General features: G+C 37.7%; 1 protein-coding gene across 8 annotated transcripts in view; it reads right to left on the bottom strand.

The window, feature by feature from the left end:
* IQCE (IQ motif containing E) overlaps positions 1-24304 on the bottom strand; it is a 101325-nt gene that overhangs the window by 49109 nt on the left and 27912 nt on the right. For 7 of the 8 annotated variants that reach the window (XM_072597697.1, XM_072597695.1, XM_072597694.1 and 4 more), the window contains 3 exons: positions 14410-14538; positions 10472-10542; positions 197-310 (listed from right to left, as the gene is read on the bottom strand). In XM_072597697.1, coding sequence (XP_072453798.1) covers positions 197-310; positions 10472-10542; positions 14410-14538 — 314 coding nt within the window. Of the gene's footprint in view, positions 1-196; positions 311-10471; positions 10543-14409; positions 14539-17169; positions 17257-24304 lie in introns of those variants that run through there. The other variant, XM_072597700.1, reaches the window with a different exon arrangement.

Raw genomic sequence — 24304 nt, 5'->3', positions numbered from 1 at the left:
TACAAATGGAAATCTGCCCAGAACAAGCATACTCTTGAGTTTGTTGAGGCCTTTCAATGACAGTAGTCACATGAAACCTAACCTAACTTAATCCTGACCTATGGATCTGAATATTCTCAAGTTTTGAGCTATGTGATTAATGACTCTAAATGCTCCTTGCTAGGGGAATTACAACAATAAAGACTATACAACTTACTCGATTAGGATCCAGGAGGTGTTCAATCTGCCGATCCTTTCTGCTGTTCTCTTCTTCTAATCGTCGAAGCTTTGTTTTCATAAAATCCACATCACCTTTTTGAGAGTGTAATGACTAAAAGGAAACAAAATATAGATTTGGCTTTGTTTCCGTATTTTTTAAATATACCTCAGAGTCAAATACAAAGACATCTTGTTTTTAATCCTTATTCACAGTCCTAGGTCTGGGCTGGATAGTTCAATCCCCCAGTGCTCAGGAAGTCAAATTTGGATTTGATCCAATTAAGTAAGCACTTACTAAGTGCCCAGTATCTGGTAGGCACTGGTGAGATAATGACAAAAATGAAAGTCACCATCCTTAAGAAACTTACATTGTCTTGGGAGAAATAATACGTACACATATAAACACACACACATTTTATATATACACACACAAGATATATATAAAAGAAATTTAAACAAGATAATTTGGTGTTATTAATTGAGAGAATAAGGAAAAGCCTCATAGTAGCATATGAATTGTTCATAAAGCCAGAAGAAGGGAGTGCATTCTCAGCATATAGGGGGACAGCCTGAGCAAAAGCTAAGAAACAGGAGATGGAATGTCCTATGTGAGAAAGCAGAAGATGGACAGTTTGGATGACTGCAGAGAATTCTTGTATGATAAGCCTGAAAGATAAGTTAGATCTAGGTAGGGGAGGGCTGGTAAATGTTTAACAACCAGTTCTCTGAAAAAAATGTATGCAAGAAACACTTTTACATTTAATCTATATTACTAAAACATTTTCTCCATCACTTTCTTAAATTTAGACAATCAACAACAAAAAACAATCATTGATTTGTTTCACTTGTCAATGTCTAAGACATAAATACTCCCACTTAAAATTTAACAATCAGCTCTCATGAACCAGTATGAACTAGCTCCAGTACACCTCTGGATCCAGGTTGTAAAGGACTCTCAATGTCAAAAAGAGGAGTCTGCATTTGATCCAACAAGTAATAAGAAACCCCTGCTGTTTACTGATCAGAAGAGTAACACAACCAGACCTGTCCTTCAGGTATATCACTTTGGCAGAAGTGTCAAGAATGAATTGGAAAGGGAAGAGACTTGAGGCAAAGAGATCAATCAGGAGGCTATTAAATAGTATAGAGGAGAGACAATGAGGGTGTGAACTAGAATCACCCTCCATACAAGTCAATTATTACCTTAAAACAGAAAATTACTGTTTAGTGATCAAGGACTGTTTCTGATGGACTTAGCTTTTCACAGCAATGCAAGGATCTAAAATATTCCCAAAGGACTGTTGAGGCAAAATACCATCCACATACAAAGAAAGAACTATGGAATTGGAACACAGAATGAAGCAGAATATTTTCTCTTGTGTTATGTTTTGCTTTGTATGGTTTCTCCCACTCATTTCAATTCTACTATGCAACACGACTAATGTGAAAATGTGTTTAATAGGATTGTATGTGTAGAACCCATATCAGTTTACAGGGAGGGAGGGGAGAGGGAGAACATTTAAGACTTATGGAAGTGATTCTTGAAAACTGAAAACAAATAAATTAATTTATAAAATAAAGAATAATAATATCCCAAGTCATACAGCAGAATTCTCACATCTTGAGTTCAAGAGCACCAACTCACACATGAAACCTTTCTTTTTTTTTAATTTAATTTTATTATTATTTTTTTTAATATCCTACAATCGCTACCATAAAATTAAGATTTTATCCCCCCCATACCTACCCCCCACTACCCCCCTCCCTCCCCACAACAGCATTCAATTCCGTATGGGTTCTACATATACTTTCCTATTGAGTATGTTTTCAGTATAGTCATGCTATGTAGTCGAACTAAAATAAATGGAAGAAATCATATAACAAATCAAAATATAATACACAAAAACACACACACACAAACATGATCTGCTACATTCCACGAATGACTTCCATATTTCTTTCTCTGAGTGTGGAAGGTATTTTGCCTTAGAAAACCACCATTGGGATTTTTTTTTTTTAATAAGTTCTTGTGTTATTACGAAGTTCCAAGTCTCCCAGAAAAAACTCTCGCACATGAAACCTTTCTTATCTCCATAGATGCTAGTGCACTTCTTCCTGAAAGGATCTTATATTTATTTTGAACATACTAATTTTGTTCATTTGTTCAGTTGTGTCTGGCTCTTTGTGACTTCATGGTCCATCGCATGTCAGGTCCTTCTATTCTCCACCACCTCCTAAAGTCTGTCCAAGTTCATATTTGTCACTTCCATGACACTATCCATATATACCTCCTACTCTGCTGTCTCCTTCTCCTTTTGCCTTCATTCAGGGTCTGTTCCAATGAGTCCTATCATGGAAAATGTGCACACTTATAGACAACACAAAATCCAGTAGACTTGAAAGATGAATTGCTCTTGTTGCAAGGGAACTCAACAGGTATTGCATCCAAATAGCAGCCCAGAATGAAACAAGGCTGGCAAATGAAGGCCAATTTACTGAAGTTGGAGCTGAATTTTTCTGGAGTGGTCGCAGTGAAGGGGACTGCCATGAAGCTGGCTTAGTTTGTGCAATCAAAACTAATCTAGTCAGCAAGTTGGTATGCCTGCCAAAAGGAGGAAATGACAGGCTCATGATAAGGAGATTGCCACTTGCAGGAAAACGCCATGCCACCATCATCAGTGCCTATGCTCCCACCATGACAAACTCTGACAAGGTCAAAGAAAATTTTATGAACACCTAGAGACCCTTATCATCAATATGCCAAAAGATGACAAGCTTATAATTCCGGGTGAATTTAATGGTAGAGTAGACTCAGACTATCAGAGTTGGCAGGGAGTCCTAGGGAGGAATGGAGTTGGAAACAGTAACAGTCATTTACTGTGAAGACTTGTGCATCATATGACCTTTTCATCACCAACACTGTTTTCCATTTACCTAAACACAATAAAACTTCATGGATGCACCCTCGCAGCAAACATTGGCATCTAATAGACTCTGTGATTGTAAGGAGACAAGACAGACAAGATGTGAGAGTGACAAAGGCAATGTGCGGTGCAGAGTGCTGGACTGATCATAGACTTATTCTTTCCAAGCTAAATATTCGCATTCATCAAAAGTGCCACCCCCAAGGCAAAATGCCTACCAGAAGAATTAATGTCAACAAATTCGAGCTCTTCTCTGAGCATGAACAGTTTGTTACTAACTTGGAAGGAAAGTTGAGCCAACACATAGTTGGCAACAGTGGAGCAGAAAAGAAGTGGGCAGTTTTCAGAGATTTGGTGTACAGCATTGCATTTGCTCATCTGAGTCAGAACACTCGCAAAAACCAAGACTGGTTTGATGAAAATGATGGGGAAATTCAGAAGCTGCTAAACAAAAATGACAACTACACAGGATATACCAGCAAGATAGTTCATCCACCTCTAAGAAAGCAGCATTTAGCTCCATCAAAAGCAAAGTACAAGCAAAGCTTGGAGAGATGCAGGATTCCTGACTCAGTAAGAAGGCAGACGAAATTCAGTTTTATGCTGATAGTAACAATACAAAGCACTTTTATGATTCTCTGAAAACTATTTACGGACCAAAAACCTATGGTGCATCACAACTACTCAGTGCTGATGGAGCCACACTGATTAGTGATAAAGACATGATCCTAGAGAGATGGGCTGAGCATTTCCATAGTGTTCTCAACAGACCATTTATCAATCAATGCTGAGGCCACTGACATTTACCTCAGGTTGAAGTCAATCCCTCCTTAGCTGAACTTCCAACTAAAGAAGAGGTTTTGAGGGCCATTAGGCTCCTTTCATGTGGCAAAGCACCTGGTGCTGACTGTATTCCAGCTGAGATTTACAAGGTAGGGGGACCATTGCTCATACAAAAGCTGACTGAAATTTTCCAGGTTATATGGCAAGAAGTTATCCCCAGTAGTTCAAGAATGCCTGCATTGTCCATCTCTTAAGGGCAAAGGGAATAGATTGTCCTGCGACAATCACAAGGGGGTCTCTCTCTTAGTCACTGTTGGCAAAATTCTTGCTAGAGTCCTCCTTAATAGGTTGATCCTTCACCTGGAAGAGCCAGTGTGGCTTCAGAAAGGGCTAAGGAACAGCTGATACGGTGTTTGCTGACCGACAACTCCAGGAGAAATGCCAGGAGCAGAACAGAAGTCTGTACACAACATTTGTAGATCTGACCAAGTTGTGAGGGCTTATGGAAAATTATGTCAAAATCTGGTTGCCCGGAATTCATTAGTATTGTACATCATTCACGATGGCATGTCTGCCCAGGTTCTGGATAGTGGCCAATGCTCTCGTGCCTTCCTAGTCACTAATGGAGTGAAACAGGGCTGTGTGCTTGCTCCCATGCATGATGTTTTTAGTCATTTTGTCAAATGCTTTCAATGAGGATGAATACGGCATCAGGGTCATCAAGGTCAACTACCATACTGACGGTAAGTTCTTCAGTTTGAAAAGGCTACAAGCCAAGAAAAGTGGAAGGAGTGCTGGCGCATGATTTTTCTTTTGTGAATGATTGTGCACTCAATGCAGCCTCTGAAGCTGAGATGCAACAAAGTATGGATCAATTCTCTGCTGCTTGTGCTAATTTTGGCCGAATAATTAACACCAAGAAAACACAGGTGCTCCATCAGGCACTATTGCACCATCCTTACGTGGAACCATCGGTTACAACAAATGAAAAAGTTCTGAATGCTGTGGATAAGTTCACTTACCTTGGTAGTGTACTTTCCAGAGATGTACACATTGACAATGAGACAGATGCATGCATTGCCAGAGCTAGCTCAGTGTTTGGGGTGCTTCGAAGAAAAGTATGGGAGAGAAGAGGTATTAGACTCTCTACCAAACTGAAGGTATACAGACTTGTTGTGCCGACCTCATTGTTGTGTACGTCTACGAAACATTGGACAGTCTACCAGCACCATGCCAGGAAACTGAATCACTTCCATTTGAACTGTCTTAGGAAGATTCTGAGGATCACCTGGCAGGATAAGGTATCAGACACTGAAGTCTTTGCTTGAGTTGAACTGCCAAGCATGCAAACTATGCTTCAGAGAGCACAATTCCAATGGGCTGGCCATATTTTTAGAATGTACAATGTACACTTGCTGAAAAGACTATTTTATGGAGAATTCACATGGAGCAGGCGATCACATGGTGTTCAGAAGAAGCGATACAAAGACACTCTCTCAAGGTCTCTCTCAAGAACTCTGGATTTGACTGTGCAACATGGGAGACACTGGCACAGGACCACTCAGCATGGTGTACTCACATCAGAAAAGGTGCTGTGCTCTCTGAGCAAAGCAGAATTGAGACAGCACAAAGGAAATGCAGGATGTGCAAATTTGGAGTAATCACCCCAAATATTCACACAGACTATCTGTGCCCAATCTGTGGTAGAACATTCCAAGCTGTGTTGGTCTGATCAGCCACAGTCAGACACACAGAAACTTCACTTTATGATGGTGATGTCATTTTGGTCCCCTTTGAGAACGAAGGACAACAACCAACCAATCAATGTTCTCACTATGCAGCCAAAGTATTTAAGCCTCAGCTTCAGTATTTGTCCTTTCAATGAGTAGTCTGAATTAATTTCTGTAAGTACATTCTGATTTGATCTCCTTGCTGTCCAACAGACTCTCAAGAGTCTTCTCCAGCACCACAATTCAAAAGTATAGGTTCTGCTGTGCTCAGCTTTCTGTATAGTCCAACACTCACAGCCATACACTGCTACTAGAAGAATCAAAGCTTTGACTATATAGACCTTTATCAGCAAAATGATGTTTTTGCTCTTTATTATGCTGTCCAGATTTTCCATAGTTTTCTTTCCAAAGAAGAAGAATCTTTTAATTTAATGGCTGTAGTCACTGTCTGCAGTGATCTTTGAGCTCAAGAATATAAAACCTGATACTGATTCCACTTCTCCCTCCATTTGCCAGAAAATGATGAGACCAGCTGCCATGCTCCTAGTATTTTAATGTTAAGCTTCAAGTCAGTTTTTATACTCTCTTCTTTCACTCTCAGCAAGAGCCTTAATTTTTCTTCTCTTTCTGTCATCAGAGGGTTATGCTCTGCACGTCTCAGTGTTGATATTTCTCCCTGCAACCTTAATTCCAGCTTTTGATCCATTCAGCTTCACATTTCACTTATAAATTTCACAAATAAGTAAGATGACAATATACAGCCTTGTCATACTCCTTTCCCAATCTCAAACCAATCAGCTGTTCCATATTCAGTTCTAACTTGCTTCCTGACATGCCTACTGGCTCCTCAGGAAACAAGTAAGATAATCTAGTACTCCTATCTTTTTAAGTACTTGCCACATTTTGTTGTGAGCCACACAGTGACAGGCTTTATAAGCCTTAGAAAGGCTTCATTTAGTAGTCAATGAAGCAGGAGTAGATGTTTTTCTGGGAACTTTCTTGCTTTCTTCATGATCAAGTGAATGTGGGCAATATGGTTTCTAGTTCCTCCACCTCTTCGAAAACCAACCTGTACTTCTGGTAATTCTTGGTTTACACAACTGCTGAAAGCTAGTTTGCAGAATCTTAAGTACAACTTTGCTGGTGAGTGAAATGAGTGCAATTTTTCAGTAATTTGAACATTTTTTGGCATTGTCCTTCCTTACGATTGGGATGCAAACTGATCTTTTCTAGTTAGTGGTCACTGTTGAGTTTTCCAAATTTGTTGGCATACTGCTTACAGCACTTTAACAGCATCATCTCTTAGTATTTAAAATAGCTCAGCTAAATTTCCATCACCTCCACTAGACTTATTGTTAGCAATGTTTCCTAAGGCCCACTAGACTTCATTTTCTAGGACATATGACTTTAGATTAGTAACCATATCATCATGGTTACTTGTGATGTTGAGATCTTTCTTGTACACTTTTGTATATTCTTGTCACCTTTTCTTAATTTCTTTTACTTTTGTTGAGTTAGTTCCCTATTATTTTTTGTCTTTCAGCATGCCCATTTTCTGCATGAAACATTCCTTTGATATCTTTAATTTTCTTGAAGAGACCTTGTCTTTCCTATTCTATTGTTTTCTTCTACTTCTTTTGCATTGTTCATTTAAGAAAATCTTATCTCTCCTTGCTGGGGCAGCTAGGTAGTGCAGTGGATAGAGCACCAGTGCACGAGTCAGGAGGACCTGAGTTCAGATCTCACCTCAGACACTTGACACTCACTAGCTGTGTGGCCATGGGCAAGTCACTTAACCCCAATTACCTCATCCTGGGCCATCTCCAGTCATCCTGATGAATATCTGGGCACTGGTGCCAGATGGCTCAGGAGGGAAAAGTGAGGTTGGTGACCTGCACAGCCCTCCCTCAAAACAAAGTCAAGTGCAAGTCATGTCATTATTTCTCTGATGGCATGGTCTTTTTTGGCAACGAAGGATGAACACACACATCTCTTCTTGCTATTCTCTGGAAATCTGCATTTTAGTTGGGTATATCTTTCCTTTTCCCCTTTACCTTTCACTTTCCTTAGCTATTTGTAAAGCCTCATCAGTCATTTTAATTTCTTGCTCTTCTTTTGTTTTGGGTTCTTTTTCCTTGTTGTTGCAGCTGCCTCCTATACAATATGTGAACCTCTATTCATAGTTCTTCAGGCATTCTACCTACCAGAACTAATTTCTTATCATTCCCATTTCATATACAGTTTGATGGCTTTTCCTACTTTCATTTAAGTCTGAATTCTGTCTCATGTTCTGAGACACAGAAAGCTCCAAGTCTCATTTAACTGACTGCATAGAGCTTCTCCACCTTTGTCTGCAAATTATATAATCAATCTATTTTTGATAATGATCATCTGGTGATGTCCATATGTAGAGTCAGGTTGTTGAAAAGTGTGTTTTCTATAACCAGTGAGTTATCTTGATAAGTTCAGAGAGGGAAGATACTGAATTTAAAAAAAAATGTATTTGAGATGACAGTTGTACATATAGGTGGAATATGCCTTTGGGACATGGAATTGGAGCTCAAGGGAGAGACATGAGTTAGACTACCATTGGAGAAAAGTGTAGAGAGAGATAAGGACAGTGTCCTGGGGGCAAACCCAATATGCACAGCAGACAAGGCATAGAAAATGATCCAGAAAATGAAAGACAAAAACAATGGAGAGACAAATAGCAGAACAAGGAGACAGTAGGGTCATGAAAATCCAGGGAAGACAGCATTAAAGAGGAGGGATAATCAACAATGTCATGTGCCTTAGGGATATTCAAGAAGGATGAGGACTGAGTAAAAGTCTTTGAATTTGGTAGTTAAGAGTTTTTTGGCCATCTTGGAGAGTGTAGTTTCAATTAAATGGCAGGGTTAAAAGCTAGGAATACAAGGCATTAAGAAGTAAGTGGGAGAAGAAAATGAGATAGTATGATATAGCAGTAATAATAGAGGATCTGAAGTCAGAAGACCTTAGTTTGAGTTCTGACTTTGCCACGTACTATCTTGAGCAAGTCACTTAACTTTTCTGGACCACAGCTTCCTTATCTGTAAAATGAGGGTCTTGGACTAGATTATCTCTATTCTCCCTTCCAGCTTTTAATCCATGATCCTACTTGTTCAAGGTAGAGGTAATAAAGTCCAGATAACTTTATACAGGCACTTGGCTGTAAATGAGAGAGTTATGGGACAACAGCTTGAGGACACAGCAGGATCAAGTGAAGGATCAGGAGATATGGACTTGTTTGCAGGTTATCAGTGAAGAATGAGTGCATAAAGAATGACTGAAAATTCAAATGAGAGAGGGAATAACTGAAGGAGCACATGACTAGAGAGGGTAAGAGAGGGGATAAAAGGACAAGTAGAGTTAGTATTGGTAAGAAGGACTACTACTGTTCTTCCTCTGAGACTAAACTGAAAATATAAAAATATGTGTTCAATTGTTTCAGTTATATCCAACTCTTTGTGACCCCATTTGGGGTTTTCTGACAAAGATTCTACAGTGATTTGCCATTTTCTTCTCCAGTTCATTTTACAGATGAGGAGACGAGGCAAACAAGGTTAAGTGACTTTCCCAGGGTGTGTCTGAGATTGGACTCCAGGCCTGGCTCTATCCATTGCGCCATCTGGCTGCCCTGAACACAGGAAGATGAGTCTTCCTGACTCTAGACTTGGCATTCTATACGATGCACCACCTACCTGCCCTGAACAGATGGGACTTTATTGTTGGGGTTCAGTCATGTAGGGCTCTTTGTGACTCCATTTGAGGTTTCCTTGGCAAAGATACTGGAGTGATTTACCATTTCCTTCTCCAACTCATTTTATAGATAAGAAAATCATGGTAAACAGGGTTAAATGACTTGCCCAGGGTCACACAAAGTTAGTAACTATCTGAGGCTGCAATTGAACTCAGGAAGATGAGTCTTCCTGAGTTTGACCTGGAACTCTATCCATTGCACTACCTCACTGACCTATAAGAATATATTTATCAATAATATATTAAATGGTAATCAAATTATATATCAAATAAATTCATCAATAATAAATCTCAGTGAATAAACATCTTAATTGAATGAGCTCAGGTGGCTAATAGTGACTATAAGCTGAAAGTTTTGATACTTTTGGGTTAGTGTACACTTCGCATTATAAATCAATCAACAAGCACTTATTAAGCATTACTCTGTGCCAGGCACTGTGCTATGTGCTGGAGATACAAAGAAAGCAAAAAATAGTCCTTTCCCTGTAGAATAGAATGTAGATTCCATTCTAATGGGAGAGACAACTTGTATGTAAAAAGGTACCTAGGGAATACATACACAGAAGATGGAAGGTAACGTCAAATAGGAAAACTCTAGCAGCTAGGGGAAATGAAAAGCCCCATGAAGAAGATGGTACATGGTAATACAGCAGGTTAAAATGTAGCACATGAAATGGAATCCCAGGTTACTGAAGAACTTATACTGATTCCTGCCTAGTAGGAGTTAAAGAATTAAAGAAAGTCAGAAATTCTAAGAGGTTGAAGGGAGGGGAGAGAGCATTTGAAATACAGGGGGGCAGCCAGTGCAAAGGCACACATATTGACTATGGAATGTCATATATGAGAAACAGCAAGCAGACCACTGTGGCCAAACTGTAGAATGCATGAAAGGGAGTAATGTATAAGAAGGGGCTAACTGGTTAAGAGCTTTAAATAAAAAATGAACTTACATTTGATCCTTGAGTTAATAGGGAACCCTGTCCAGAATTCATTTTTTTATCCATTGCCAAAAACTTTCATTGTTTAAAAACAGCAGAGAACAAAAAGAAATATTACCTTCTTTAATTCAATAATCTCATCATACATATCTTCCTTCTCTCTATAAACAGGGGTTCCAGGACCATGACCTAGAGAAAGACACAAAGCAAATCACTTTTAAGGTTATTTGGAAGGGAACAACAATCCTTAGCTTTACTATAACCAGAATTTCAAAGATCACAATGCTTCAGCAACACAAGAGAACAAGATATTTTTTCTCAAATAATACTAAGCATTTCACAGTATTTTTTAAACAATCTACATTGTAACATACAACCAATTACAGAAATTTTCCAAAGACAGAAGAGAAAAAGAAAAATCAAGAAAAATAAGGATATGAACATATAATTTATAGTCAAGGTAGAATAAAAGGAAAACTGTAATACGACTGAAACATTTAGACTTTGTTTAACCATTTAAGTTTAAACTCTTCAGATTTGAGGCTCTTAACACAAAGATTGTGAATTTTTATTTCTTTGTTGCTTAGTCTTTTCAGTCATGTCCAGCCCTTCGTGACCCCATTTGGAGTTTTGGTGGATAGATACTGGAGTGGATTTGCCACTTCCTTCTCCAGCTCATTTTACCAATGAGGAAAGTGAGCTTTTAAGTGACTTGCCCAGAAGCATACAACTATGAAGTGCCTGAGGACAGATTTGAGATTGGAAAGATGAGTTTTCTTGATTTCAGACCTGACAGTCCATCCGTTGTGCCACCTAAGTGTCCAAATCCTTATTTCTAAAGGATAATTAACATGCCGATGCTCAATAAATATTTAAGCTTAAAATATAATGACCAACAACCAAAAAGAGCAAGCAACTCATGTATGGGATGCAATATAAAAGAATTAGAATTTAAGGAAGGTTTTAAAACTGAAGTGATTAACCTGTGGGGATCAAAAGCAAAAAATAAATAAAACAGTAAAAAGTTTTGGGAAGCAGGCAAATGTAAGTTCAGTAAAGATTTCACTAAAAGTCTTTTCCCATTAAATCTAAGATTACATAATTAGTTTAGCTTCTACCGTGCAGCAATTGCTCTGATTCCTAAGTGAGCAATGATACTATTTCATATCTTACTTTTTAACCTGCCGTAGAATAACATGGATACCTGAAGTAAAAAAATCTCAGCGTCACTACTGTAAGGACCTGAGAGCCCATCTGGTCCAACCTGTACCTGAAAAGGGATGCCTTCTGCAACATTCCCAACAAAACTTCTAGTGAAGGAGAATTCACTCCCTTCTGGTGGCAGCTCAGTCTATGATTACATACTATTAACTGCTACAGAATTCTTCCTTGTGTCAAAACTAAATTGCCCTCCTAACAACTTCCAACCACTGCTCCTAGTTCTGCTCTCTGGGGCCAAAAAAAATAAATCTAATCTATTTCTACATGCCATCCCTTCAGTGACTTGAACACATCTATCATATATCCATGTAGGCAGGTGGTACAATTGATAGAAAACTGGGCCTAAAATCAGGAAGACTTGACTTCAGATCTGATCTCAGAAACTTACTACTTATATGACTTTGGACAAGTTACTCAGACTCCACTGGTCTCAGTTTTTTCAACTGTAAAATGAGGATAATAATAGTGCCTCCTCCCAGAGTTGTTGTGAGGATCAAATATTATTTCATTTTTCTCAAATGAGAGAAATTCATAAAGCACATAAGACAGCGCTTGGCGCATAGTATATGCTTAATGGCTGTTTCCTTCCTTCCTTAGTCTTCTCTTCTAAAGCTAACCATCTCAGTTTCTTCAACTGATTTTCATCTGGCATGATCACCTCACCATCCTGAATGCTTCTTTCTTGACGCTCTCCATCTTGTTACTACAGTGCCCAGAAGTGAGCTACACATTGCATTTGCAGTCTATTCAGAGTACAGCAGAATTATCATCTTCCATGTCATAGATACTAAGACTCTAACTGCATCCTAAGACCTCATTAGCATTTTTGAACTTCTATGCTGAACTGTGAACTCACCTTGAATTTCAGTCTAGTAAAACCCCCAGATCATTTTCACAAGAACTCTTGGCTAGCCATGCTTCCCCAATCTTGTACTTGGGAAATTTATTTTTTTAAACTAAACAATAAGATTTTTCATTTACTTTGTTAAATAAATGTTTCATCTTGTTAGATTCAGCCTATGATTCCCACCTACTGAAATGTTTTGTCATTCTTACTCTCAGCCAATGTGTCTAAGCTTCATGTATCATTTACAAATTTGATAAGTGTGCCTTCACCCAGTTCAGTGGTAAAAATCTTGAACAGAAGTAGAGCTAAGGGCAGAGATCTCTCTGCCTGCTAGAGGTTTCTATCCTCCTTGACTTATTTTTTGAGTTTCATCACTTCACTAGTTCTCAATCTGTATGACTACAATCTCCTACTCTATGTCACTCCATCTAAGCACACACAAAATGTTGCCATAGTAATTAGAATGCCCAATTTAGAGTCACAGAACTTGGGGTCAAATCTTCGCTCTAGCATCTGCTAGCCATAACTTCTAGGAAAGTTACAATCTCTCTGAGTCTCAATTTCCTCATTTGTCAAGTGGGGATAATAATGCCTGTAGTACATACCTCACAGAGTTATTGTTAGGATCAAATTAAAAAGTATATACATAAAGTACTTTGCAAAAGTGCTACATAAATTAGCTATTATTATTGTTCTTGATATAATTAGTTTACAGAATTCCCTACCAGTCTAGAAACCCTGTCAGAAAAGAAGGTCATGCCTGACTAACCTCATTTTCTTTTCTATGTTGACTCTTTGTGATCACTGCTTCCTTTTGCAGGTGTTCACAACCATCCCTCTAATAACGCATTCTAGAATTTGCCAGAAAGTGTAGTCACTCACAGTTCTATAGACCCTATTCTTTTCACTTTTTTGAAAGAGTCAGGAAGACTTCTCTTTCTGAGTTCAAATCTGACCTCCAATACTTATTAGATGTTTGCCTCAGTTCCTCATTTGTAAATTAGCTGGAAAGGAAACAGCAAACCACTCTAGTATCTTTGCCAAGGAAATCCCAAATGGGTTCACAAAGAATTAGAGATGACTGAAAACGACTGAACAAATTAAATATTTTTATCTTTCCAATCCAAAGATCTTATTTCTTGGCGGAGAAAACAAAAGCAAAATAAAAGTTTGAATAATTATATCTTCTCTCTTTTGTGTTATTATTTTCCTATTCACCTAGAGCAGTGGTACTATTTCTTCTTTAATCCTCCTCCCTCTCCCCTACCCCTATAATGTCTAAAAAAAGTCCTTTATGTTGTCCTTAACATTCACTACTAGTCTCTGTTTATTCTGAGTTTTGGCAATCCTGACACTCTTACAGAGAGATATCACACTTTTGTATCCATCCTTCTTTATCTGCTGAAATCTCATCTTGCCAAAGGTCACAATAAACCCAAAAGTTCTATTGTTTTAACTCATGAAAAGCAATTTCATCTCCACTGATAATGCTCACCATTGCTAAGGAATATTGGTGCTTTTGCCTTTTAATTCCTAGTGCTTCTTTCAAATATTCTGGAATGTCACTGGAGGGGTTAGTCCATACAGTCCCTAAGTCTAGGTATGATTTCATAAGCTGAGTCAAACTTCCTGAGAAGAAAACAGTATGAATTTAACGTGATGCTATCAGCACAACACAATCAAGCTTTACTCTATAATAACTGACTGATGTTTCCAGGTTAAGGGAAGCTGTGTCAGTACTCCTAAATTCATATTACTCAAAAACAAAATGTACACTCATATAGTTTGAGACAGCATCACAACTTACAAGTCATGACATGACAGAAATGCTAAATGCCTTGCGAGTGAATAAAAGTTACATAACTCAAACCGTTAGGATGAGTTGCATTATAAAAAGAAGTTGCACTCTAAGTCATCTTCCAAATTTTCAAAGACTCTCCTGGGAGAATACCTGAGCAGAGAAGCAAGGGACTGAAGCAGTCACATACCTTGTTTTGCAGGTGCAAGCCATAGTTTCTGTGGGGTTAAAGCCATTCTGCCACTGAGAGGCATTGTCCCTGTTGCCTTTAAATATCTCCAAGATGCGATCTGTTTAGGCTTAGTGTGATAGGGAGACTCTAAAAAAGAAAACAGATGACATTAGAGCGACAAAATACCACCTTTCCCTCAATAAATCTGCTATGAAACAAAAATTTTGCATAAAACAAAATTTTTATAAGGCCATACCTCCAGGCAAAATAATTTTACTCAAAATAGTTATATGCAATTAGAACTATAAATGTATAAGCCAAAAAAATTTAGAAAAATAATTTTTCCTTTCAAAACACAAGAAAAAAGTTTGAATATTTTCCTTTATTTTCTACATGTCAAATTTCTAAATTACCAAATATCATAACTCAATGATCAGATTAAGGTATATGTAAAATATACTTTATATCCCTAATCAGGTAAGTGTAAATATGCCAAACCCAAACCATTTGAAAAGCTGTACTGGGATGTTTACAAAAACCAAATTTTCAAAAGCCCAAATTAATGTCTAATCAAATAAAGCTAGATTGATCCAGCTGGAATATTTGTAACACCCTCAAAAACTTGCCTTTCAGGGACAATAATGAGAAAATGATCATTGTAGCTGAAAGACATTCAGAGATAATTAAAAAATAAGAAAGTTTAAAAACATGAATATCTACATTTTAAACTCACACCCATATGTTTTTTAATAATATAGCAAAACCTCAATTTTATTATTTATGTTAACAGAGAATAATGCGAAGTAATAGAAAATAAAATTGCCTCCAAAATGTAACATGATTTTGGGGAGCAGTTACCTTTTCAATTAAGTTTGGCTTAGGTTAATATGAAAATGAATTTGTATTCCCCAAGTACACACCAGGCAGAATTTGTGTGATGTAAAGAGAAGTCAAACTATACTTTAAATTGTGATACACATAACTCTAAAGTAAATGATTCATAAACAGATGATTCAGAGTTGGTGGTGTGCATATGACAGTAATATTAAATGCAAAACAGGACAGACATATACCACACATATTCACAAATATTATTGTAAGTTTGATTATAAAAACATCTTTGCTTACACACAAATGGCAGTTCTGGCATGTCAAGCACTTCAGTTATGTTTCAGAGGCTATGACCAAGGAGGTTAAAGAAATGACTACTAAATTTTAATTAATAATTTATCTGTTGCTGGGAAAACTGGATAACAGTGTGACGGAAACTAGGCATAGACCCATGACTGACACCCTACACAAGAATAAAATCCAAATGGGTGCACGATCTAGGTATAAAGACTGATATCATGGACAAAAAATGCTCTAAATCACTTTTGATTAGAGAGATGCAAATCAAAACAATTCTGAGGTACCACATCACACCGATTAGATTGGCAAACATGACAGAACAGGAAAATGATAAATGTTGCACAGGATGTGGGAGAGCTGGAACAGTAATTCATTGTTGGTGGAGCTGTGAGCTCATCCAACCATTCTGGAGAGCAGTTTGGAACTATGCCCAAAGGGCTACAAAAATGTGCATACCCTTGGACCCAGCAATATCGCTGCTAGGACTGTATCCCCAAGAGATCATAAAAATGGGAAAGGGTCCCACATGTACAAAAACATTTATAGCAGCTCTCTTTGTGGTGGCCAAGAACTGGAAATCAAGGGGATGCCCATCAATTGGGGAATGGCTGAATAAATTATGGTATATGAATGTAATGAAATACTATTGTGCTATAAGAAATGATGAACAGGAAGACTTCAGAGAGGCCTGGAAGGACTTATAAAATCTGATGCTGAGTGAAAGGAGCAGAACCAGGAGAACTCTGTGCATAGCAATGACCATAGTGTGTGAGTTTTTTCTGGTAGACTTGGATCTTCATAGCAATGCAAGGGCATTAAAAAAAAAAAAATTTCCAATGCTCTTCTAAGGCAAAATGCCTTCCACATTCAGAGAAAGAACTATGAAATTCAATCGCAGAATGTAGCAGATCATTTTGTGTGTGTGTGTGTGTGTGTGTGTGTGTTGTGTGTATTATGTTTTGGTTTGTTATATGTTTTCTCCCATTTATTTTAGTACTTCCACACAGTATAACTATAATGAAAATGTATTCAATAGGAACATATGTGTAGATCCTATATAGAATTGCATGCCATCTTGGGGAGGGAGTGGGGTGGTGGGAGGTAAGTAGGGGGAAAAAAAATCTAAGTTTTATGGTAGTGATTGTAGAGAATTAAAAATAAATAAAATGAATATATTAAAAAAATAATTTAACTGATTAGCTGTGATTTAAGGAAATCAAATGACACTATTCACAACATGTTTATATGTGAAGTTAAACTATAAGTCAGACAGCTAGGTGTTAAAGAATAAAGTATCTATTAAAAGTTACAGAAGGAACTGGAAACCTGCTCTTCTGAGAAGAGTACGGCTGAGGCCTACACAGAGGATCAAGTCATCATTCACAATATATTTATAAAGTCTATACTAACTGTTAAAACACCCTTCTAGGTGCTGGGGATACAAAAATGAAGAATAACACAGTCCTTAATCCTCAAGGAACTTACCATCTAAAGGAGGGTCAAGGAAGAGAACAAATACAAGTAACTATGATAAACTATGATAAAAGGCAAAGTATGATTAAATGAATAGGAGAGGACAAAGTGCCATGATGGGTAGAAGTTGGAAGCAGAAAAGTTTACGCTTGAGGTAAGGTAAAAAATCCTAACCATTAGTTATCTAAAAGTGCAATGGACTGCCAGAGTTAGTAGATTCCTCTACACAGGAAGACTTCAAGCAGGAACTGGACAACCACTAGTCAGTTATATTGCAGAAAAGATCCTTTTCAGAGATAGTTGGATTAGGTGGTTCTGAGATCCCTTTCAATTTTGAGATTCTGCAAAATTTAAGAGAGATAAAGGATTAGCTAAAAGGATCAGGAAAAGTCTCATGAAGATAGAGCCTGAACTAGACCTTGAAAAGAAAGATTTCAAAGTGTGGGGATGTGGGGTAGGAGTACCTATTCCAGAAATGGAGGGAAAAATGCATGGAGGTAGGAGAAGGTAGGATGAGAGTATAGATGTGTCAATTGTCCAGTATAGGTAGAGCGTAGAATACCTGAAAGGAAATATTGTGAAATAACAGGTGGAAAGATAGACTCAAGTTAAATTACAGAAGGTCTTGAAAACCAGCTGAAATGTTTACTTTTAACTCATCTGACAGTGGAAAATCAATATACAAAGTTTTAAAGTGAGAGAAAAGTGACAGAATCAAAACTGTACATTAAGATTACTCAAGCAGTTATATGAATGATGGAGAGGGGAGAGACTAAAGGCAGGAAGAATGGTGAGTTAGGAGACTACTACCAAAGAGCAAGTAAGAGTTAAGAAGGGCTCTGATTACGATGGTTCATAAAAATAGAAATGAGGCCTGAATGTGAAAGAAAGTTCAGAGGTAGAACTTAGATGACTTTGGCAGCTAATCTGATATAGGGGTGAAGAAGAAACATTCAAGGATTATTACAAAATTTTAAGTGGGTGACCGAGGGAATGGGGGGACCCTCAACCAAAACAGGAAAATTCAGAGGAGAGATGATTATATTGGTGAAACAGCAAAACGGTGACAGATGGAGACAAGTTAAAAGTAACTGGAGTTATAATCACAGGTCACAGACTGGAGCTCTAAAGGAACTCAAAGGCCATTCAATCTAACTCCCCTTCATAAATGAAGAAACAGAGGCATAGGGCAATGAGGGACTCAGAACGGAAATGCCTGAGATTGAAGGCCCTCTACAGTCTGGCTCCCACCTCCCTTTCCAGCTTTATTTCATACTACCCTTTACAAACTCTATGCTCCCACTGAACCAACTAGCGAAACTCAATATTCTGTTTAAACTGCTACTCCCCATGCCCACAATATACTCCTTTTGATATTTGTCCCTTAGTATTCTTGTCTTCTTTGCTAAGAAGCCTGCCCTGACTCCTCATCCACCCACTGTGTTTTTAGTTCTTTGTCTCTCCTCAATTCTTGAATTTTACTTATTTTTTGCACATTATATCTCCCCCCAAGTAGAATGAACATTCCTTGAAACTATTTCATTTTGCCTTTGTATTCCCAGTGCCTAGGCATGATACCTTACAAACAGTGTTTACAGAAAAAAAAAATTTAATCTGAGAGACATAATTAAACTTACTTGATTTTTATTAAGAACATGGAAAATAAGAAAGTTGCTTTCTGAGCCCAGGAAGCACAGAGCGCACATAGCCCAGCCCGGGAAGCGTGGCGTGCAGCCTGATATGGCAGGGACAGGACCCTGAACAGACTTCAGGGAGCCACCAGCAGTACCACTCTCCAGATTGCTCAACCCACAAACAGCTTCAAAGGTCAGTGGGAAGGCCCCTTCACCCAGGAGAAGGGAGCTCAGTCTGGACTCCCAATAGCAGGAGCTTCCATTTTGGAAGCCCTCTACCAAGAGCCCCTGGGGGAATTGAGCCACCAATCTGAATCTCAGCCTTGAGTTCAGCTCTGACAAAGAACTTAAAAGTCAAGTAACTGGCTGGGAAAATGCCCCGAAAAGGGAAAAAGAATAAGACAATAAAAGGTTACTTTTTTGGTGAGCAGGTATTTCCTTCCATCCTTTCAGATGAGGAGGAACAATTTAAGTCTTCAGAGGAAGACCTAAAAGTCAAGGCTTCTGCAGGCAAAACCTCTAAAATAAATATACAATGGTCTCAGGCCATGGAAGAGCTCCAAAAGGATTTTGAAAATCAAGTAAGAGAGGTGGAAGAAAAATTGGGAAGACAGAGAGCACAGGGTGAGCTGATTATGAAGGGATGATACCTAAAAAAATAAAATTAAGGGGTGAGAGAGGAATATATTGGGAGAAGAAAGGGAGAAATGGAATGGGGCAAATTATCTCATAAAAAAGGCAAGAATAAGTTTATTCAATGGAGGAGAAAAAGGAGGAGGTGAGAGGGAAAAAGTGAAGCTTATTCTCTTCACATTTGGCTTAAGGAGGGAATAACATGCTCACTCAATTTGGTATGAAAATCTATATTATATTACAGGAAAGTAGGTGAGAGGGATGATAGAAGGGAGGGTAAACAGGAGAAGGAAGTAATTAGAAGTAAACACTTATGGGGAGGGACAAGGTCAAAAGAGAGAAGCCCTATGGGGGAAGGATAGGATGGAGGGAAATATAGTTAGCCTTACACAACATGACTATTATGGAAGTCTTTTGCAAAACTACACATATATAGCCTATATTGAATTGCTTGCCTTCTCAGTGGAGATGGGTGGGGAGGGAGGAAGGGAGAGAAGTTGGAGTTCAAAGTATTAGGAACAAATGCCAAGAAATGTTTTTGCATACAATTGGGAAATAAGAAATACGGGTAATGAGGTACAGAAATCTATCCTGCCCTACAAGAAAAGAGAGAAAATGAGGATAAGGGAAGGGAGGGGTATGATAGAAGGGAGGGCATATTGAGGGAAGGGATAATTAGAATGCAAGACCTTCTGGGGTGTGGGAGGGGAGAGATGAGGACAAAATTTGGAACTCAAAATTTTGTGGAAATGAATGTTGAAAACTAAAAATTAGTAAACAAACATTAAAAATTTTTTTAAAAAGAACATGGAATATAAAACTTAAATAAATAACTAGAACAAATACTTAAAAGTATTCTTCAGTTCCATATTTAGAACAATTACTAGTAGACATTTTTAAAAGAACATAAAGGAAAAATGAATATCACCCTAGGGAAAAGAGGATGACAGAGAAACAAAAGAGGGAAAAGGAAGAGAAAAAAATGACACAGAAAGGAAAAACATGACATATATAGTAGAGGAGAGAGTGAGGCCAGGACAGTGTGACTACAGAAGGGATGGAAAAAGACAGGTTTAAAGAGTCCCAAGTTTGAGTAAATTATTCTTTTCACATCCTTTAGTTTATTCACTAGGACTTTTGGGTAAACGAGTGTTTCAACTTCTTAACATTGCCCTTTCAAATACTAATTAGTTGATGAACTGCTATTCTCAGCTCATTTGATTTATCCTTAAAGTTTCAGAGGTTCCTACTCTCAACAGGATAACTCCAGAAGCAAAAAGTGTAGAAAAAGAGTTTATCTTTTGCTAGTAAAGAAACTCACAAAGGAAACTGAGAGATAGAGGAGAAAAGGCAGGGACTTGCCTGAGCTCTCCCAAATTCTCTTCCAAATAATTTAAAATGCTGCCTCAAAACAAATTCTGGAGTGGCAGAACCCCCAAAAGGACAGGGTGAAACAATTTTCCAACACAAGATAACTTAGAAGATTGGCAAGAAATGTCTGCATTGTACTGCATTGAGAATGCAGCACAGTCCAGCACAGGCAACACCTTCGTGGGCCAGCGCAAACCTCATCTCTGCAAGTCACCAGCAGGCCTTGGGAGCAACTGAATCAGCAGCAGCAATTTCTGGGCTTCCAGAACTCTCAGTCCAAAGATAGTAAAGAGGTCAGACAACTGGACAGAAAGAGATCACTGGGGTTGAACCTTTGTTGATAGTGAGTGCAGAACTCTGTTACACTGACCTCATGCAGTTCCAAGTCTCAGTGCTAGGTCACCAGGACAAAGAGAAGCAATAACAAAGCAGAGCTAGCAGCTATCATATGGGGGGACTCTGGTCATAGTTTCAGAGCAGAAAAGAAAGCCTGTGGTCACTCATAGACTAGTAAACACATCTCTCCTTAGATCATACCACCTTGGAAAAACTGAAAACTATAGACCTCCAGAACTAGCTCTGAAAATAGCTGCACAAAAACCCTGAAGTTTGGGACAGTGCCCTTCCCACTCTGGAAGTACAGTTTAACTTTATCGTAAAGTTAAAAGGCAAGAAATGGGCTGAAAAAATGAGTATGTAACAAAAAAAGAACCTGACCACAGAAAGTTACTATGGTGACAGGAAAGATCTAAACACAAACTCAGAAGACAACAAAGTCAAAACTGCTACATCCAAAGGCCCTCCCCCTCTGCCACAAAGGCCCTGCTCACCCGTACCCCACAAAGAAAAATGTGAATTCATCTCAGACTTAAAAAGAATTTCTGGAAGAACTCAAAAAGGATTTTAAAAATCAAATAAGACAGGTAGAGGAAAAATTGGGAAAAGAAATGAAGTGATGCAAGAAAATCATGAAAAACGAGTCAACAGTTTCATAAACGAGGCACAAAAAAAAATGAAGAAAATAACACCTTCAAAAACAGAATAGGTCAAATGTTTAAAAAAGGCACAAAAACCCATTGAAAAGAAAAACTTCTTTAAAAGTAGAATTGGCCCAATGGAAAAGGATATACAAAAATCCACTGAAGAGATGAACTCCTTAAAAAGCTGAATTGGTCCAATGGAAAAAGATGTACAAAAATTAAGTAAAGAACTCCTTAAAAAGTAGAATTGGTCAAATGGAAAAGGAGGTACAAAAGTTCAATGAAGAAAATAATTCCTTAAAAATCAGATTAGGCAAATGGAAACTAATGATTTCATGAGACTTCAAGAAACAATAAAATAAAGTTAAAAGAATGAAAAAAAATGTGAAATATCTCATTGCAAAAAAAAAAAACCAAAACTGACCTGGAAAATAGGTCCAAGAAAGATAATTTTTTTTGTAAATAGTATCTTATTTTTTCAGTTACATGTAAAGATAGTTTTCAACATTCATTTTTTGTAAGATTTTGAGTTCCAGTTTTTTGCCCTTCCCCTCCAAGATGGCAAACAATCTGAGATAGGTTATGTATATGCAATCATGTTAAACATATTTTCACATTAGTCATGTTGTGAAAGAAGAAACAGAACACAAAGTAAAAAATCATGAGAAAAAAAATTGAAAATAGTCTGCTTCAATCTGCATTCAGACTCCACAGTTCTTTCTCTGGATGTGATTAGCATTTTCCATCATGAATCTCTTGGAATCGTATTGAATCATTGTATTGTTGAGAATAAGTCTATCATCGCTGATCATTGCACAATGGTGCTGTTACTATGCACAATGTTCCAGGAGAGATAGTTTTAAGAATTATTAGACTACCTGAAAGCCACAATCAAAAAAAAGAACCTTGACCTCATCTTTCAAGAAATTATCAAGGAAAACTGCCCTGATATTCTAGAACCAGAGGGGAGAATAGAAATGGAAAGATTCTACCAATTATCTCTTGAAAGAGATCCCCAAAATGAAAACTCCCAGGAATATCACAGCCAAATTTCAGAGCTCCCAGATCAAAGAGAAAATATTGCAACTAGCCTGAAAAAAACCATTCAAATACTACGGAGTCATGGTCATGAAAACCCAAGATTCAGCATTTTCTACATTCAAAGACTGGAGGGCTTAGACTCTGATATTCTGGAGGCCAAAGGAACTAGTATTACAATCAAGAATCTCTTACCCAGTAAAACTGCACATGAATGAAACAGAAGACTTTCAAGCATTCCTGATGAAAAGACCAGAATTGCATAGAAAAATTTGACTTCTAAATACAAAATTTGAGAAAATTATAAAAATGTAAATAGGAAAGAGAAATCATAAGGGATATTTATATTCCTATATGGGAAGATGATGCTTATAATTTCTAAGAACTTTATCTTATTAGGGCAGTTAAAAGGACTATACATAGGCAGAAGGCACGTCTATGAGTTGAATATGATGGGATAATATCTTAAAAAATAACTAAAGGGTGAGAAAGAAGAATGCATTGGAAAAGGAGGAAAAGAGACGTGAAATGGGGTTAATTATCTCACATAAGAGAAGCACAAAAAGAGTTTTTACAGTAAAGGGGAAGAAAGGGAAGTTGGGGAGGGGGGAACAGCACGCTTGGACCTCACTGTCAACAGATTTGGCTCAAAGAGAGAATAACATACATACTCAGATGGGTATATAAATGTATCTTACCCTGAAGGAAAGGAGATAAGAGAACAGAAAGTGGATGAGGAGAGGTAATAGAAGCAAAACACCTTAAGGATGGACAGGGTGAAAGAAGAGAGAGTAAGAAAAATGGGATGGAGGGAAATATACAGTTTGTAACCATAACTATGAAAAATTTACAGCAAGTTTCCCTGATAAGGCCTCATTTCTTAAATATGTAGAGAACTGAAACAAATTTATAAGAAAATAAGTCATTCCCCAGCTGATAAATGGTAAAGATATGAACAAGCAGTATTCAGAGGAAGCAATCAAAGCTATATACAATATATAAAAAAATGCTCTAAATCACTACTAAGTGAAGGAATGTAAATTAAAACAACTCAGAGGTACCACCCCACACCTATCAGACTGACTGATTCGACATAAAAGGAAAATGACAAATGTTGGAGGGTATGTGAAAAAAATGAGCGACTAATGCAGTGAACTAGTTCAACCATTTGGGAGAGCAATTTGAAACTATGCCCAAAGAGCTATAAAACCATGCTTACCTCTTTGACCTAGCAATGTCACTACAAGCCTATATCCCAAAAAGATAAAAAACAAAAAATGAAAGGGACCTATATGTAGAGAAATATTTGTGGTGGCTCCTTTCATGATGGTAAAGAATCAGAAATTGAGAGAATGCCATCATTTGGGAAATGGTTGAACAAGTTGTGGTATACAATTGTAATGGAATACTATTGTGTTATAAGAAATGATGAGCAGGATGCTCTCAGAAAAATCTGGAAAGACTTACATTAACTAATAATGCAAAGCAAAATAAGTCAAACCAGGAGAATACAGTACACAGTGACAGCAATATTGTATGATGATCAACTGTAAATGACCTAGTTATTTTCAGCAATACAATAATCCAAGACAATTTTAAAGGACATGATGAAAAATGCTAATACCACCTCCAGAGGAAGAACTGATGGAGTCT

The sequence above is a fragment of the Notamacropus eugenii genome, chromosome 3 (assembly GCF_028372415.1).
Source record: "Notamacropus eugenii isolate mMacEug1 chromosome 3, mMacEug1.pri_v2, whole genome shotgun sequence".
NCBI lineage: Eukaryota > Metazoa > Chordata > Mammalia > Diprotodontia > Macropodidae > Notamacropus > Notamacropus eugenii.
Note: the sequence above shows the minus strand (reverse complement) of the source record. Positions and strands in the feature narration are given on the sequence as shown.